The 17,450-nt window shown below is 51.5% G+C and overlaps 1 protein-coding gene across 4 annotated transcripts in view; it reads right to left on the bottom strand.

Moving 5' to 3' along the window:
• The window catches only part of PPFIBP2 (PPFIA binding protein 2), a 151,900-nt gene that overhangs the window by 118,007 nt on the left and 16,443 nt on the right, over positions 1-17,450 (bottom strand). For all 4 annotated transcript variants that reach the window (XM_061201396.1, XM_061201399.1, XM_061201398.1 and 1 more), the window contains exon 2: positions 575-674. In XM_061201396.1, coding sequence (XP_061057379.1) covers positions 575-638 — 64 coding nt within the window. In that variant the 5' untranslated portion in view covers positions 639-674. The remainder of the gene's footprint in view (positions 1-574; positions 675-17,450) is intronic.

Below are 17,450 nucleotides of genomic sequence, written 5' to 3'. Positions count from 1 at the left end.
CAGCCCACTGGCAGTCCTTTCCAATTAACCAGTTTTGCTGGATCTCTTCTAGAGAATAATCCTAACTGGCTAAGGCAAACGTGAAGCCAAACAGTTACAATGGATAAAAAACATATAGAACATTCTTCAGGTGATTAGGTGAATCAATACAGAACTGCTTCCTGACTCTCAAACATACTGGAGACCAGCCGGGAAAGGGAGCTGACACCAGTGCTGGGGGCAAAGTCTGTGAGATTGCAAGTTTCAGCTTGACCGTAATAAGCCATGATGATGTGCTCTGAAAACTTTACAATAAAATCAATCTCACTGCACCTGTTGCAGCCAGGATCCAAACTGCGATACAGTTATACACATGCTAATAGATGGCGCATCTGTACTCTCAACAGAGCCCTAGACTCACACCAGATAGCAAAGAGTCCAAGTTTGCACTGTTAAAAAAGAGACGGCACACACAGTAAAATAAAAGGAATCCAACAGGGGCCTTCTCTCTGCACCCAAAAGAAAAGTCCAATGAGAGGAAACGGTTTCACAGTGTGGAGGATGAGCTGTGGGTCGCCAGGACCCCTGACCGTACCTGCAATGATCCCGTCCATCTGCTCCAGGGCAGCTTCCAGCACGTGACTCGCATCAGAAGCCATGAGTCCTTCTCCCTGCTTAGTCTCCTCTTTCTCCTACTGAAAAATTCAAATACAGAACAAAGGAAAAATTACAGAGAGTTCCACATTACGTACCCAAGACCGCCAAGCCCTCTCAATTCCACCATCACAACCACACTCTCATAGGAATCTTGGTAGCCCACGTGTGGTTTCTGCCATCTCCATGGCTTCGCCCTCCAGGCACGAGTGTTCTTAATCCATGAATCTTCAGCACATGATGCCATGTGCTTGTGTCATGAAAAGCCACTAGGGCTCTCCAGAGTGACCTGCAGCAGCGAGACAGCGATTGCCACTCCTACCATCATTACAGTCACGGCTCCAGAAGCTCCAGCCACCCCTGGGGAAGGCTCAAGGCTCCCCTAGGGTTGGGGAAAGCCGGGATGTGCCCTGCAGCCGTGGGTCGCAGCAGGCATTGGCGGTCTTATATCTGTATTTGTCTCACACCTGCAATGCTCTCCTTGGGCAGGTGTGACCCAGGCTGAGAGGGCTCAACTGCCACTTTCACTTCTCAAGTGGGCCAATGGGCCCCATCTAGGAAGGCTGCAGGTGCACTGCTGTGGGCAGAGTACTGTCCCTGGAACCAGAAACACTGTCTCTTACCATTTTAGTTCTACTCCACCCAGCACCATTCAAGGTACATAATCCCATCTTCTCAGGGCTGGAGAATTTCTCCAAAAATACACAGTCTAGCCATTCCCCTAATGCTGAGTCTCCCTTCTAATGGTAGAGGTGGCAATTGGTTCCATCTCCAGACAGCTCTGCCTCTTAGAAAGGTCTTTAAGTTAAACTGTCTTCTTACAGCCTCTTCTCATTTTTCTTGCTTCCCGCCCCCTTCCTGGGTGGCAGGGAGAGACTTACACGACAGCATTTGTAATCCTAAGAAGAGACTTAGCTCACGTCTGTGAACGGGAGGCAGGTGTGCCCAATAGGCCTAAGTGCTACGGAGGACAGAGTCAGGGCTCCTGGACCCAAGGGTAGCACAGGTCAGGGAACAGGGGGCTCTGCTGCTCATTTTCCCCATGAAGTTAGACCTTTGGAGTGAAGAGAGGAAAGTGAGCAACCACCGGAAAGTGGCTTTGGAGATGGTGTGGATAAGAACGTCAGGACCACAAAGAACCGCACTGGACGGCACCAGGCAGGAACAGCTAAATACCCTCGGTGCAAAGCCAGCTCTGCCATCTACTGTGTGATCTCTGACCCTCAGTACCCTCACCTGTAAAATACGGATGATGACAGCACCTAACTCACAGGGTTGATTTCATGGTTAAATGAGTAATTAATATTTCAATGAAAATGCATGTCTTGCATGTAGTAAGGGCTCAATAAACTTCAGCCTTTTTTTTTTTTTTTTTTTTAAAGTGAGGATGTATTTGTGCCAGGATAGCTCACCGGATGAGGGACTTTAAACTAAAATGGGGTAGGTTCAGGGAGGGAGAACCCAAATAAGTCCAAGAGGCTGGTCCTTTGGAGGAGATAAGCACGGCAAAGAAAGATAAGCAACTATGCGTGTGAAAGGGGAGGGCCGTGACTCACAGGTGCAAAGGCCAAGAACTGGTCAGAAATGGGCACTGAGCCTCAGCAGTGCAAGAACCATCCGCTATCAGCTCAGGGGAGTGAGAAGAGGGGCTTCAGAGGGGGTGGAACCTCACTGGCACCTCAGGGCTGTGGCAGGAACCAGGCAGGGCTGCAAAAAGGAGCGGCCCAGACAGCTACGGAGCAAGTGCGGGTGCAGATCTCAGGGTCTGAATAGAAGCAAGCTGGGGAGGGGGGTGTGGGTGGAGAAGAGGCAGCAGGAAAAGGGGAGGTAGCAGAAGCGGGGCAAGATTCAGCACATTCACATCTGCTCGGCCATATGGGGTATTAAAAGTCTGAAACATGTCCTGCCCTCTGAGGACTTCCCAACCGCTCCCAGCAAAAAAGATCCAAAGTCCATACTGTGACCTAACGGAAGCAGCTCGGCAGGATCCGGCCAGGCCAACCCCACACGGCCCTCACCCTCGATCCCCATGCTTCGGCAGCCTCCGGCCCTGTCCGCTCCCCCAGGACTCCAAGCCCCCTTTCCTCCTCTGCAAGTGTGCACCTGCTGTCCCTCTGTCCTGAGCTCCCTTCCCCAGCTCTCTGGACGGCTGATCAGCCCTCAGCCTTCAGGCCTCCACTCTGAAGTCTCTTCTCAGAGACGCCTTCCTTGCACGCCTGCATCTAAAGCAGCCCCTTGACAGCACGGCAGTTCCAAAGAATCTCGTCCATCTACATTTCCTTGCTAACTGGCCTTGCTAACCCTCTCCATGAAAGCAGGAGGACCCTGTCTGCCTTGCTCACCCCAACGTGCCCAGTGCGTAGCAGAGTGACAGGCACAAGGGAGTTTATGCGTAAATACTTGTGAATAAAAGATGGATCCATGTGGCCAACACGGCCTGAACCCTGTCGTGCTGGGCACTGGAGGGAATATTGATAAATCAGGCCTAATCCCTGCTCCCATGGACCATGCAGTCTAGTGGAGAAGACAGAAGTATGAACAAATAATTATGACACAGCGTGAGGTATGCTGATAGAGGCGGGTACACAGTTTCCCTGGGCCTTAAAGGATGGGTAGGAACTTTCTCAGTAGATGAGGGCGATTCCAGGCAGAGGGGGCAGTGCACGAAAGGCAGGAAAACATGTAAAGACAGGATGTAGTTGGCAAATGTCAGAATGGTTGACGAAATTATACAGGAACATCCAGCTGCTCACCATGAGTCAAAACCCTCCACGGAATTCACTTAAGCGTGATAAGGGCAATTAATGAGAGGAGCTTGGGAATTACACCCACGGCTTCAGGGATCTGGACGCCCGTGCTTGGCAACTCAAGTGGCCTCAGATGTAAACTTGATAGAGATTTTTAAAAAGAAAGATCTCATATTTCAGCAGACTGGCTCCATTGGGGGCCTTAGTACCTGGGTGAAAGGTAAGAGGGCAGTCAGAAGGTGCTGAGCCCAGAGGGCCCAGCTAGGTCCCCCTGCAACAGAAGGGCCATAAAGGATGACCCATGGGCCCTCTGCCCAAGGATGAGTTTGTACTTGGCAGACAGCAAGTTGGGTGGATCCGTGGGAGCTGGCGAGAAGTGAAACATGAGTCAAAGGTGTATCATCTTTATGGCCCAGGACCTGGGCCAGTAAGACTGGGAGCGCTCGGGAGGCAGAACCTGCTTTGGGTGGCTGATGAGCTCAGTTCTGGGTCTGAGATGATGGCAGGATGCAGGGAGAACGGGCTCTGCCAGCCTCTGATGCAGAGCGGCTATGAGGGGTCAGTGGTGCAGGGTACAAGGGGGACCGCTGAAAGGCCAAATATGCCATAGGAGCTGGGCCTCCAGGCCCATCTGTGAACACGGACACTCTGGAATAGGGAAGCCACGATTCCATTCACCAACCATTCCCATTCTGGCAGCTACAGCCATTTTCTTCCCTCACAAGGTTAGAGCTCCCCATCAGTAACGCACCCCGGGACAATCAATCCCTGCTTTCAAGGAACTGGGGGTCCCAGAGGCAAATGTGTCATCCGGCTGCCCTCAGTGTATCTGTTCATCCCCACAGAGACACAGCACCTCCCTTGGGAGCCTAGGTTCATCGGGGATGTGAGGCTTAAGCGCACAAAGCACCAGAAGCCGCGTGCGAGGAGGTCCCCCGCAGAGAAGTCAGGTGAAGAGGCTGGAGGACACATCTGGAAGAGGCAGTAACCCAAGGGCTGGGGAAGAGAGCAGGATCCAGGGCAAACTGCAAAGGGGCGCGTGAAAGGCAGGGCAGCCTCTAAGCAGGTGGTGGGGAATGGAGGTGAAAGCAAGTTCTTCACCCGTGAGAGGGGAGCTGCGGCAGCCACCCAGGCTGGACAGCGGAGGAGCTGAGAGTGGGCCCTGGGGACTCGAAGGAGGGGCGCCCCACCAGCCCAGGAAGGAGAGGAGCAGGCAGGGGAGGACGCGGTGCTCTCAACATGCTCAGTTCAGTGACAGTTGTTGTCTTGGCCGAAAGCGGTTTTCATTCCCTGTGGACACTTGGACTATTAACACAGCCCTGCATTTGACCCTGACGAGCAGGTAGCCTTCTCATACCAAGAAACTGGCTCACCCGGAGCTGCAAAGATGAGGTAGGGAATGTTGTTTAAGGAAAGAAAAGGTGTGGTCCATTCCTCATGCATCCCTCCCCTCCCCCACAGGCCTCTCTAGAGGCTGTCATCTGCCCACCTGTGATGGTGCCTGACGCTGGGCCCCCCTAATACAGGGCTTGACCCTCCTCTTTGCTACCAGCCAGGGAGGAAACAACTCTGCAGCTGTGAGACCAGCCAGTGAGGAAGGAACAGCCACGTTTTAGAAGGACAGTGTCTGTGAGAGGTGTCAGAGTCACATGATCTGCGCCATACAGAGGCTGGTTTGGCACTTTGAACTTGAATAGGAGGCACGGTTAGGTGAAGTTTAGAAAGTGAGCCACAATTAGCCACCCATCACCTGGTGGACTCTAAGGCAGTAACTTAGATACGGTATTAACTACCCCCATGCTCAGCAACGGAGAATCAGAAGGAGGCAGGAATGGCTGACTAAGATAAGTCTTGGGCAAGTAAATCTTAACTTGTCCCACCCATGCTGAAGTGCAAGCTTCCATTCCATTTTATAAACCACTTTTCTCTCACTAAAAGTGGTTAGGGATGCAAGTGTTCTGGGCAGGCTCGGACTGTCCTGGATGGAGGAAGGAATCAGGAACAGATCTAGAGTCCCTGGTACCCTCCAGGGTCTCCTGCTGGGGCTGCACCCCAACTCCTCACAGCTGCAGCCAGACAGGCGCCCGCATCCCTGCGTAGAAAGCAAGACCCGGGGAAGGAGCCCTCAGCCAAGAACCCACCACCACCAAACTCAGACTCATCTCAGACCTCTCCTGGCCCCAAATGGTCAACAGGTGGTAAAGAAGTATCACCGCATCACAACAAACCGAAGACTTTTCCCCACAATTTACTGGTCACCCATAAACCACAGGGGCTCGTTCTTCAAATGGTTATTTAAAGGAATACCTGTTTTTATCCCTAAGCTGAGGAGACGGCCTCTTAAAAGGATATAGGAAACTTACCTCTTTGGGATAGTAGCAAGAAGCCATTTTCAGCATTAAAAAAAACAATAATAGGGCTTCCCTGGTGGCGCAGCGGTTGAGAATCTGCCTGCCAATGCAGGGGACACGGGTTCGAGCCCTGGTCTGGGAAGATCCCACATGCCGCGGAGCGGCTGGGCCTGTGAGCCACAGCTGCTGAGCCTGTGCGTCTGGAGCCTGTGCTCCGCAACAAGAGAGGCCACGATAGTGAGAGGCCCGCGCACCGCGATGAAGAGTGGCCCCCGCTTGCCGCAACTAGAGAAAGCCCTCAAGGAAACGAAGACCCAACATAGCCAAAAATAAATAAATTAATTAAAAAAAAAAAAAAACAATAATAAAGATGAGGAAGACATACAAAGAAAATTGATGGCAGTGCCTACATTCTCAATCACATCCCATATCGACCAATATTAACTTTCTTTTTAAAGGACAAGTAAGAACATAGGGTTTATAGCCAGACTGTCTTGAGTTAAAACCTGGTCTCTGCTGCACAATGGCTGTGGGTCTTTAAAGAGATTACTTAATCTCCCTGAGCCTCAACTATCTCATCTGTAAAATCAGTATAAAACCAATCTCATTATGGGCAAAAGTAAACAAGAGATAGAGCTCAGATAAATACAGGAGATTGAAGTCAAACATCTACTTTAGCTACCCACTGAAACAAGAGTAGAGGAATTTATTTTGAAAGACATAAACCCACAAGGACATGGAGAATGTGGTAAGAGACATAAGAGTGATGCTGGGGCGACAGCTATGCAGCAAGCAGAAAAGGGCAGTTGGTCCATGTTGGAGGGCTTCCAAACACTCTGGGAGAGATTTCTTTAGTAACATGAAATTAACAGAACACCTGATGCCTCTGAACATCTTAAGAGATTTATACAGTTGGTGAAGAATTTAATTCCATGATAAGAAAACAGCAAACCGAGCAAATGACAAAAGAACTCTGAGGAAACCAAAAAGTAAAAATAATCTTAGTCCTTACAATAAAACACCACAAACGTGTGGGTTTAACAGAAATTGCATTGGCAGGATGGGGAGATGGAAAAGTCCTCGTGAGTGGTGGGAACAAGATTGGAGAGAGAGCTGATTCCTCATCTTCTAGGGTGGGAACTCAGAAGTCACTAGATGACAACTGAAAAAAAGTAATAAAGTAGCAGAACAAGCATTTTCCCAGTCCTATGGATAAAAATACTAAAAGGGTTTGAAGTGGCTGCACCTGAGGAAGAGCAATGGGGGTGGGTAGATGGGGAGATGACTACTTTAACAAATCATATACAATTATTTGAGCCTTTAAATTGTGCAGATATATAGTAGTGATAAAAATAAAAACAATCAAAAAGATTAAGAGATAAAATGTGTGGTGTGCCTGGCACAGAGTCGAGATTTGATTAACGTGTGCTCCTTTCTCCTGGCAGCTACCGTATTATCCGGCAGGTGTCTGTTAGCTACCTGCTAAGAGTTTATCCAACATTATCTCACTTAATCCCCTCATGCCACTTAGGAATTATTCTCCGCGTTTACAGACGAGCAAACAGATTAAGCAACGTGCCTGAGGATGGGCACTGTTCTTCCTCCCTTCCAAATTTCTTCTGAGACAGGAACCCAGTGGAGGGTTTTGAGCACAGGAGGGTCTAACTTACCTTTTAAAAGGATCATTTTGGCTGCTGCTTGGACTGGGGGTGGGGAAGGTGGGGTGGTGCAGCAGTGAACACAAGAAAACCAGGCAAGAGATAAAGGCAGCTTGGACCACAATGATTATGGTAGATGTTCTAATCCTCAGTATATGTTGAGGGCAAAGCCAGTAAGCTCTACTGATAGATTGGGCGTGGGCATGAGAGAGACGGGTGAAACATGATTACAAGGCTTTTGCCCTGAGCCCCTGGGAGAGCAGGGAGAACTGCAGGAGCAACAGTCGGGGAGGGGGGTGGGGGTAGGGTAAGGTGGGGAAGGGAGGGATGGATGGATAAAATCAGGAGGTTGGTTTTGGAAATATTCAGTTTAAGATGCCCGTGGACACCTAGAGAGATATGCTGAGTAGGCATTTGGAAATTCAAGTCTGATATTCAGAGAGAAATCTGGGCTGGAGATAATCTGGGAGCCGTTTGCATAAAGGTGGTATTTAAAACAACTGCATGAAGTAAGTTAAGTAGTATAAGACCAAAAAAAAAAAAAAAAAAAGAGGCCCCAGGACTCTTTGAAACACTCCAACGTGCAGTCAGGGAGGAGAACCAACGAAAGAGGCTGAGGAGAAACAGCCAGGAGAACTGAGACAGGGGTGCCCTAGAAACCAAATGAAGGGTTCAGGGTAGAGGACAAAATCAGGAGTGCCGAGTGCTACCGAGTCAGACCAGAGGCCATCTTCTCTCCAAAGGCTCACTGGAGGCAATCTCACATGCTTCATAGCCTCACCTGCCCCTGCCTTACCTCCCCCTCGACTGCAAGAGCCTGACTGGTTGCCCCGCCTCAGGCAGCCTCTTCACTCACCTGCACGAAGGGCTCACCTACTCAGTGCTCCTCGAGTCTTGGAGTTTGTCAGAATCACCTGGAGAGCCAATGGAGCAAGAGGCCCAGGCTCATCTAAGGAGAAGAGCGCCAGGTGATTCTGAGACTGACCGAAGTTGAACCACTGACGGAATGCAAACGCAGCTCCCAATCAGGCACTCTTCTGCTTGGTCCTGAGTCTCGGGGGCTCACCACCAGCAGGGGCAGAATTATGCTTCTTACCACGCCGACTCAACCTTCTCAGCTGCAACTCTAACTCTCATCATATCCCTTGGCAAACCTCTGCCCCATCCCAACCAAATGTCTTACCATCAGGGGACAGATTCTAGGTGTTAATTGCCTGAACCAGTGGCTTTCCTGCTTTTATGCCCATGCCAGAGGCTTTCCCTGCTAACTTCCCACCTTCTCTTCGAGCCAATTCTTCCAGAAAACCATGTGTATGGTTAGGCCGCTCAAGATGGCTGTTCTCTTGTTCTCTGTACATCCCCTGCCCAACCAGTGCCTGCTCTACCCATATCTTATGCACATAACTGACCTTCCTACATACTTGCCCCAGGCCCCAGCTAATGACAGCTTGCCAAAGGGGGTGGTGAGGGGCGTGCCCCTCTACTGGTTTCCCTGGTAACTGATGAGCCCATCTGATGTCAATTTCCCCCATAACTGGCAATCTCCCCTTCCCCAAGGAGCGAAGACTGCCACCACGTCCTGTCAGCCGTCTGCTGCACATGGTGGGGTGTTGCTCCAGGACCTCGCTTCAGACATGTGAGCTCCCCCATCCATTAAACCACCAATGTCTCTGCTGTTGACTCTGGGCTATTTCTTTGGTCTTGAAGCTGGGCAAGCACAGGCCTTGTAGGCCTGCAGGATGCAGCCCAACACCATGCTTGACCCTGCTCACTTAAATGTGATCTCCCCTTCTCTTTGACCTTGCAGGAAAAGGATGAGAGCAGCTGTGCACAGCCATCTTCTCTGCAAGCCTTCCATGGGTCTGGGCCCCCGAGAGCATCCCCCCTTCTGTAAGCCCCAAAGAAACTTTTAATTACTGATAAAACAGTGGGAAACTAAAGCCTGGGAGATAGTGGGGGTTTGGAGGAGGAGTAGCGGCAGGTGGCCCATCCCCCTTCCTACAACCCGACACCCCCTCCCTCTCCATGCCCTCACATTCAGTGGGCCCCGATACATGGTCTTGCCCAAACTGCTCCCCACCCCACCTCAGTGATGTCACCAGTCGCCAAGTCAGGAACCTGGGGGTCATCCCTGGCCTTCTCTTCTCTCACCCACATCCAGTTGGTCACCATGTCCAGTAAAGTTTCCTTCCTCACCCCCTCTCAGATCTGTCCCCTCATCTTCACCTGCCCAGCTTCAGGCCACATCATCTCCCATCGGAACGGCTGCAACGGCTTCCTGGCTGCTTTTCCTGCCTGCAGCCTCGCCCCCACCTCCTCACCCCCATCCTCTGCACTGCTGCCAGGAGCATGGGTCTATTTCACAAACCTAGCCATAGCACCCCAGTGCTTGTACAAGTTTTCACCTGCTTCCTATCACCCCGGAAACCACCAGAGAGGAAGTTAAGGACCTGAGAGACAGTCAAGAGACAGACAGTCAAGAGCGTGCGCTCTGTAGCCAGGCTTCCGTTTGGACCCATGTTCTTCCCATCACGGGCTATACCCTTGGACAAGTTCCTTAACATCACTGAGCTTCATTTCCCTAGTTATAAAATGCGGGTGAAAATATACATGTTGTGCGGTTGTGGACATTCCATGAGATAATGCATGTGGAAGTCCTTTGCACATAACTGGGTGCAAGTTCACAACCACGGCAGTTATAATTCCATACCTGGCCCTGCCCTGAGCACCAACCACTAGACACAACAGCCAAGCTATTTTTACCGCACTACTTTTACTCTAAGGCTCCCTTAGGATGCAATGTTTTAGGCCACGACCCCCATCCCACCTGCTCCATTCCCTCTCCTCTTTCAAGGCCCAATTCCAACATCATGATTCCAGGGATCCTCTCCTTCCCCCAGATAGAAGTGACTGCCCGGACTCGGTCCCCTTCTCCACGCTCATGACAGACTCCCTCACAGAACTCTCTAGAGCACGGGCCACTACAAGTTGTGCGATCCTTTATCTGAGTGGTAGTTCCTCGTGGGCAGGGCCGTGTCTCCGAGCCCAGAGCTGCGCCCAGGACCTGGCACAGAGCAAGTCGTCAGCTCACGTTTGTTGGATGGGGGAGACAGCTGGAGGCTGACCAGGGGCAAAATTCCTCTCCGTCTGTGGACCAGTGAAACAAGTTATCTGCTTCCAAAGTACATCAGGACAGGGACAGGATAGACATTCCCATTCCAGAAGGGAGAAAATGGAAGAAATAAAGGCCACTGGTCTTAACTGGAAGCTGAGAGGCTCCTAGGGGTGGCAGGCAAGTCTGCAAGTCTGCACGGACCCCGAGGCCTGAATGAGGTCCTGTCCAGCCCTGAGGTCTTTGATCCCACAGGGATGGGCCTGACAATGCAGAAAAGCAGCACACCTGGCCTCAGGGCCACGGCAGGGACTATAGACACCAACACTGTATCAGGACCGAAGGACAAGGCCACGGGCATTAACTTCCCATCAGGACAGAGGAGCCAGACACAGAGACACCCTGTCACTACGAAGGGGAGGCAGAGCAGAGCAGAGGGGCCAGGTTGCTGAGAAAGCAGCTGTCAGAGCTGGTGACCGCCTTTCATGAATATCTGAGTCTAATAAAAGTGAAGAGGTGGAGACGATTTCTTTTGTCAATGAATAGAAGCTTAAATAGCCTAAGAAAAACTGCACAGGAGAAAATAAAAGGATGCTACTTAAGGTGAACAAGCACACTTAACTTGTCCCCGTCTAATCGTGGTATCAGTAACTCCTAATAACAAGCATTCGTTTAAAGCTTTTGGCTTCAGAAATGTTTTTCACACATAAGGCTTCTCATTCCCACCTAAACATCCCAGATCAAGCTGTTCTGATTAGTGAGCCAGTTAAGCTGAGCCCAGTGGGTGCCAAGATAAGTCAGAATCACTGAAGGGCCCTAAGCCTAGGTGCAGGCTGGCGGTGCTGGCTGGCGACAGGGGACAAATGCAATATTTCTTGCTTAGTGTCTTTTTCCCGCTGTACCAGATTAGTGAGCTGCGTGCACTGGGCATTCCCAGCCACTCCCTGTTGGGCGAGTTCCAAAAGATCCCTAAGAATACTTGTGCTGGAGCCCAGCTCTGCCGAACCCACAGGAAGGAGTCCTTTGGCTTTCTGACCCTTCCATTTAAAGCCCAGCCCAGCTCCTGTCACACGTCACCGCTCCTGCAGCAGCCTTCTCTGGCATGCCTGAACCCAGATGCTTCCATTTAAGCACTTACCCAAAAAGCACTCACCCTTCTCAGCAAACCACAGCCCTTTAAACAGGGCTCCATGATCCCACACAGCTCTTCCACCAACACGTAATAGGGGACTCAGTCCCAAAGCTGAACATTGTTCTGTAAAGCATTCAGTGAGCAGGAGGTGCTGAATGTCGCCTCTAGGCGCCGTGAGCTGGACCCCTCCTGCCTTAGCTGTTCCCCCAGACACAGGAGTGGCATCCTCTTCTTCCTTGAAACGGCAGGCTTCTTCAGAGAAACACCACCCCAAAGACATGAGCATGAGACACCTCGAGCCCAGCCCACAAGGAGGAACACGGGCTCTGGCCGGGAAACCGGTGTGAGAGAGTGTGAGGTCGTCACACCCACACCCAGACAGCACAGCTGACCCTCTAGGCTGAAGGAACCAGGAGAGCTGATGTCGAGTTTCTCTCAACGCCTTTGCTTAAGATTTTTAAACATCTGCTTCACCTTCCTGACTGTGCTCACCTCCCATTTTCTGCTCTTGACATTCTGTCCCCAAGCTGGTCTTTTTCCCCAATTCAAGGATTTATCACTGTGGTAAAGAGGTCACAACAATCTCAGTGACCAAGGCCATGGGCCTTAAAATAGACCTGCCTGCCAAGGAATAGTTTGGGCAGATCTCAAAAGACAAAGGATACAGATGCTCCAACAAGGAGAGGGATTGGGGGCGGGGAGTGGCTCCAGGCAGGGACCTGTGCATTTGGGAAGAGTGAGATGGGGAGCCAGGCAGCGTCCGGGGGCACAGCAGCACCAGGCCTCCCACCAGTTTGCCCCTCAAAACTGTGCTGAACACAAGTACATCCATGTCTTCACTGCGGTGGGACTCCCTGTAGGCGCCCAGAGAACCTGGGATGGGAGGTTCTTTTCCTTCCTTCTGAAAGTCTCAGAACGAGTTGGTCTGAGGAGCAAACAGAAACGAGAGAGTCCCCTTTGAGGCTGGGATGTGAAGGACCAGGCCGGACGACAAACACCTCGCCCGCTGGAAGATCTAGCTGAGATCTGGTGGCCTGCCCCAGCCCCACAGCTGGCCGGCCACAGTCCATCGAATGACAGAAGCTCCCTCCAGGCCCACGCAGTCTCCACCTGTCTGTGAAAGCCGCCTGCCTGCAAGTTCACAGAGGGTGAACAGACGCGGCAGCCCCTGTAAGAAGCCTTTGCCTTCATTATCTCATTTAATCTTCCTGGTGACACAGTGCCCTGTGAGGGATATAGTACAATTATCAGTCCCATGTACAAAAGAGGCAGCTGAGATACAAAGATATTAAGACAGTGCCGAGGTCCCACGGCCTCTGAAGTGTTCCCAGAGTCCCGCCTGTCTGTCACCTAAGTCTCCGCCTGCTCTCCCTGCCACACTGCCCTGTCCCGCAGATTTGCTCGATGCGGTAAAGAGCTGGGAGACGACGAAGCTGGTTTCCATGTCCAAACCAAAGGAGCTCAAACACCTGGGGCCATGAGACTCTCTGCTAATTGCTGCCCTGCGTATCTTCATGGGGACTCTGCCCGCTGCTCCGCTTCAACTCTGTTAACAAGACAGTATCTTATCTGAAAAAAGATACACAGAATGGAGAACAATTCTCATAAAGATGTATAACCCACAAAAATCAATATATTATTTTTTTTAGATTGGTTTATCTATTTAACAAATACTATTTGCCCCTCTATCATCTGTGAAACCCTGTGGTAGATGCTATGAGGGGGGAAAAAATGAATTTAAGACTATGTTATTTACCTACCAAGGACCAAAAATCTTTCATCTCTCATCCATGTCGATTAGACTGTGAAGGTTGCATGTAGAATTGGGCCTCTATCTGGGATCCATGAGCCAAAGCCAACAAACTTTGGCTTTTGCCAATAGACTTCAGAAATTCATAAATTAATGGTCTAATTTTAAAGCAGCCATGGTATTCTTTTGTGAGAAGAAAAACATCATTTCCCTGAAATTCCCATCCTCTCTAAAATTCAGTTCGGATGGCAATTAACTGCGAATGTCAGTTCTCCGACGTGACCAGCTCAACAGGCAAGTAACTTGGAAAACATCACATGGAAGTTAGTTTCAAAGACAGGCTGAGTTTCAAAAATCAACCATTTCCTGAGCATCTTATGGACAACGAGGTTCACCTTGTCATCCACTTGTTCAAGTTGCTGAACATCCAAGGGGAAGCTCTCGGGTGCCTGGCACCATGGAGGCCCTGGCACCATGGAGGCCCTGGGGATTCCCAGGGAGAAAGACACACACAGGGCAACAACAAACCAGGAGGTGTGCTCCCAGGAGAGGGAAGCTCGGCAGGCTCAGGGCACTGCAGCAGCAGGAGGAACGAGAGACCAGTGCAGTGTGGGCAATCCTAGAAGGCTTCACAGAGGAAGTGAGATTTCTCCAGGTGGGCCGCAGGCACTAATGCAAATGCATTGCAAGAGGAGGAAAGAGCGTACCCCAAGGTATGGGGAGGGGTGGGGTATGCATGTAGCTCTGTGTGGCCAGAGAACAGCAGGGGAAGAGCGGCAGCAAATGAGGCCAGGATCAGCTTGGGAAGGTCCTCTCACAGCATTTCACCCTCTAGAGCTTGGCCTTTATCCGTTAGGCAAGGGGAACCACAGAAGGGGGCTGCCCATTCTTCTCCAGCAATAGTGTAGAAGCAGGCAAGGACCTGAGGGAAGGATCCTTCTCAGAGGAACCTGCAGGGCTCTCTGGGTGCCCCTCCCCAAGTACAACCAGGCTATGGCAGCCTGTCCCCTCTCCCTCCCCACCTCAGGAGCTCTCCAACACCCTCTCCCACTCCTCTGACTCAGTATCCCCTTTCACCACCCCAACATTCTGGACAGTGAAGATGGAGGTCTTTCTACTCCAGGCAGCAGGCAGGACCATCCCCTGAAACTCCGCCTACCTCTCTCCTACCACTTCCCCAGCTCGCACCGAACCTGCTCCCCAGCTCACTCTGCCTCCCTGACCGACCGAGGGAGGGGCAGGGCAAGTCAGGACCAGAGAGGCAGAGTCAGCTGGGGAGCAGTGTTTCTTCTGCCTTCTGCGCTCGCGGACGCTGAGCAATGCATACAGCTCCATCAGACACTGTGCACACGGATCTGTAGCCTCGTACTTCCTTCCTCTCAGACTCCTCGGCAAATGGCCGTGCATCTTTCTTTGATGAGAAATGGAATCCCTCAGTTCCCTTTCTCTCCACCTCAAACCCCCCCTCCGCCCTTTGATCCCCTAACCTATCATCACTGAGGCCGAACCTCTCCATTACTCCCTCTCTAGGCTGAATCCACAACTCTCCCCCTCTTCTGCTCCTTCCTCTCAGCCCCCACGGACATCAGAGCCTCTGCTACCTTAGAACACGTCCTCTGGCCAGCATCCCCCAGCTACCATTTCATGCTCTTCCTCTGCTTCACTGCCAAAGGGCTCACCTCCCATTCTCTCCGACATCCACCTCCATGAGATTTCCACTTATGTGCCTGATGTGCTCTCTCATCCATCGAGCTACTTCAGTTATTTCCTTGAGAGGCGGCACGTGCAGGGTGAGGTTAAAGCACAAGCTGGAGAACCGGACTGCCTGGGTCAGAATCCCTGCTTCAGACTCTCACCCGCCGTGCACATGTCCAAAGGCAGGACGCTCACCCTCAGTGCCTCCGCTCCCTCATCCATAAGATGAGAATAATAAAAGTACTTCCTCAAGAGTGGCTGTGAAGGTAACATGAGACAGCAATCAGTCAGTGTCAGCTGGGATCGCTTTCCTTGGCAAACCCCTGAGACTCTCCTCTTCTGGCATTTGGGACAAGGTGCTCTCTGGGTCCTTCCTTCACTAAATGTCCTATATCTCAGTTCCACTCACTGCCCTGGGGCTGATTCTGGTTTCCTTCTACAGTCTCTCCCTGGATAATCCATACTTCATTTCCATGTTTATGACTCATAACACTAGATTGCTCCTGTAAGCTCCAGACCCAAACACCCAAATACTCATCAGCTTTCTGGCTACGTCTTAGCAGCCCCTGAGATTCAGCATGATCAGAAACTCTCAGCGTGGTCCTGCCCCCTCTTGGAAGCTCCTAGCCTCCTGGAACTGTACACCCTGCACTGCCCTGGGACTATTCCCTGCCCCCTCCCTCTCCTTCAAACAGCAGCCACATCCCTGTGCATCACTCTGTGCGGGGGCGTCCTTCTCCATCTCAACCTTCCCACTCCAACTGGCCCAGCCTGGGTTCAGGTGTCCAGAACTAGGTATTGGAGGGCCTCCTCTCACCTGAACAGTACCCGGCCTCTCCCACAGCAGTCCAAACTCAGGAGTCTGGCATCCAAGCCTAATCACAAATTATCCTGGACATGTGACAGTATTAATAACGGCTGTCATTTATTAAGCACTCACTCTGCTTTGAGCTAAGCATTTGTACGTATCTCATATCTCAATAGTCATAACCATTATTGTCCTCATTTTACAGACAAGGAAACTGAAGCTTCGAGACGTTAAGCTGGTCAAACCACACATCCAGGAAGCAGTAGAGGTGGGATCTGAACACAGGCAGTCTGACTCCAAGGTCACGTTCTTAACCACTCGGCTGCACTACCTCACCAAGCCTGGTCCCTTCCAACCACATCCTTCTGAGTTCCTGATACTCCAGCCACAGGAGAGCATTCTCATTTTGCCGTGCCCTTTCCATGCTGTCCCCTCAAGCTGAAGGTCCCTTCTCCAGTCTCTGGCCATCAGAACTAACTTTTCAAGGCCCAGATGATTCTCCTTCCTCTGTGACAGCATTCCCACCCCTACCCATGCAAGAGAACTTCTGCTGAGACCCACAACACATGCTCAAGCCTTCATTTAGTTTCTGTTTCGTGTTGCCACGGGGAGGACACTGGCGGTCTCTCTTTCCTGGACCTCCTCACGGTGTGGCTGCGGGGGGAAGCTGAGTATCTGATTGGTGGGAATGAGAGAGGGAACTGAGCTGAGGGGCCCAGCCCCATCCTTCCCTCTGTTTCCAGGGCCGCCTCGCCAGAGGGAAGAGGCCTGCCCCGTGAGGAAGCCTACAACCAGCTGGGTCCCAGACAGAAGTGGGTCTGTGGACCCAGCAAAGGGATCCACTGGGAATCCTATTAGCCACATTCTCTAAACACCTTTATTAGCCCTGGAGCTGATATCTTGGTCTCCACTTGTCTGACTCCTGGTCTTATTTTTCAGTTGATGCCAAACTCAGAGGGCATTTAAGTGGTACACTTACCACACACACCCCCGCCCTGCCTACCTGGGTCACCCTCAGTGAAGGATGACTGGTCAGAGTTGGTCTATGTGGCACACTGGTGACTGATACTACATCTCTGGGGGGATGAGTAGTGACCACTAACAAGGATGCCCCAGAGCAGCCTGGGGTGACCCCCCACCATCCACATGGTGCTCTCTGTCTGGGAGCCTGGCTCCCCAGCCACCTGCAGATGACCCTGTAATTCACTTTCCCAGGTAGGGTCATGCCAGGAAGGCAGTCTGGAAGGGCAGGCATTTGTTGTAGCCACTGGATGACACCTGCCAAAGCAAATGAGTCCATTGGTGTCTGGTTTATAGCCCAGCCTTGTCAGTCTGGTCAGCATGGGTCAGACCCCAGGCCACAAGCAGCCTCCGATGAATGGATGATGAGGGTGTCTGACCCAGCAGACTGGCCTCCCACGCCATCCTCACCTCTATCCTCTCCCCTATCCACACCCACCTGCCCCTGTGGCAGACAGAACCCTACCCCACTGACAGGAGCCTCTGGCAGTGTGTTTCCTCAGCCCCAGAACACACCCTTCAAAGACAGCTACCCTCACTGTCT

Source organism: Eubalaena glacialis, chromosome 10 (genome assembly GCF_028564815.1).
Source record: "Eubalaena glacialis isolate mEubGla1 chromosome 10, mEubGla1.1.hap2.+ XY, whole genome shotgun sequence".
In the NCBI taxonomy this organism is placed as follows: domain Eukaryota; kingdom Metazoa; phylum Chordata; class Mammalia; order Artiodactyla; family Balaenidae; genus Eubalaena; species Eubalaena glacialis.
The sequence above is the reverse complement of the archived record's forward strand: the minus strand, read 5'-3'. Positions and strand labels throughout refer to the sequence as shown.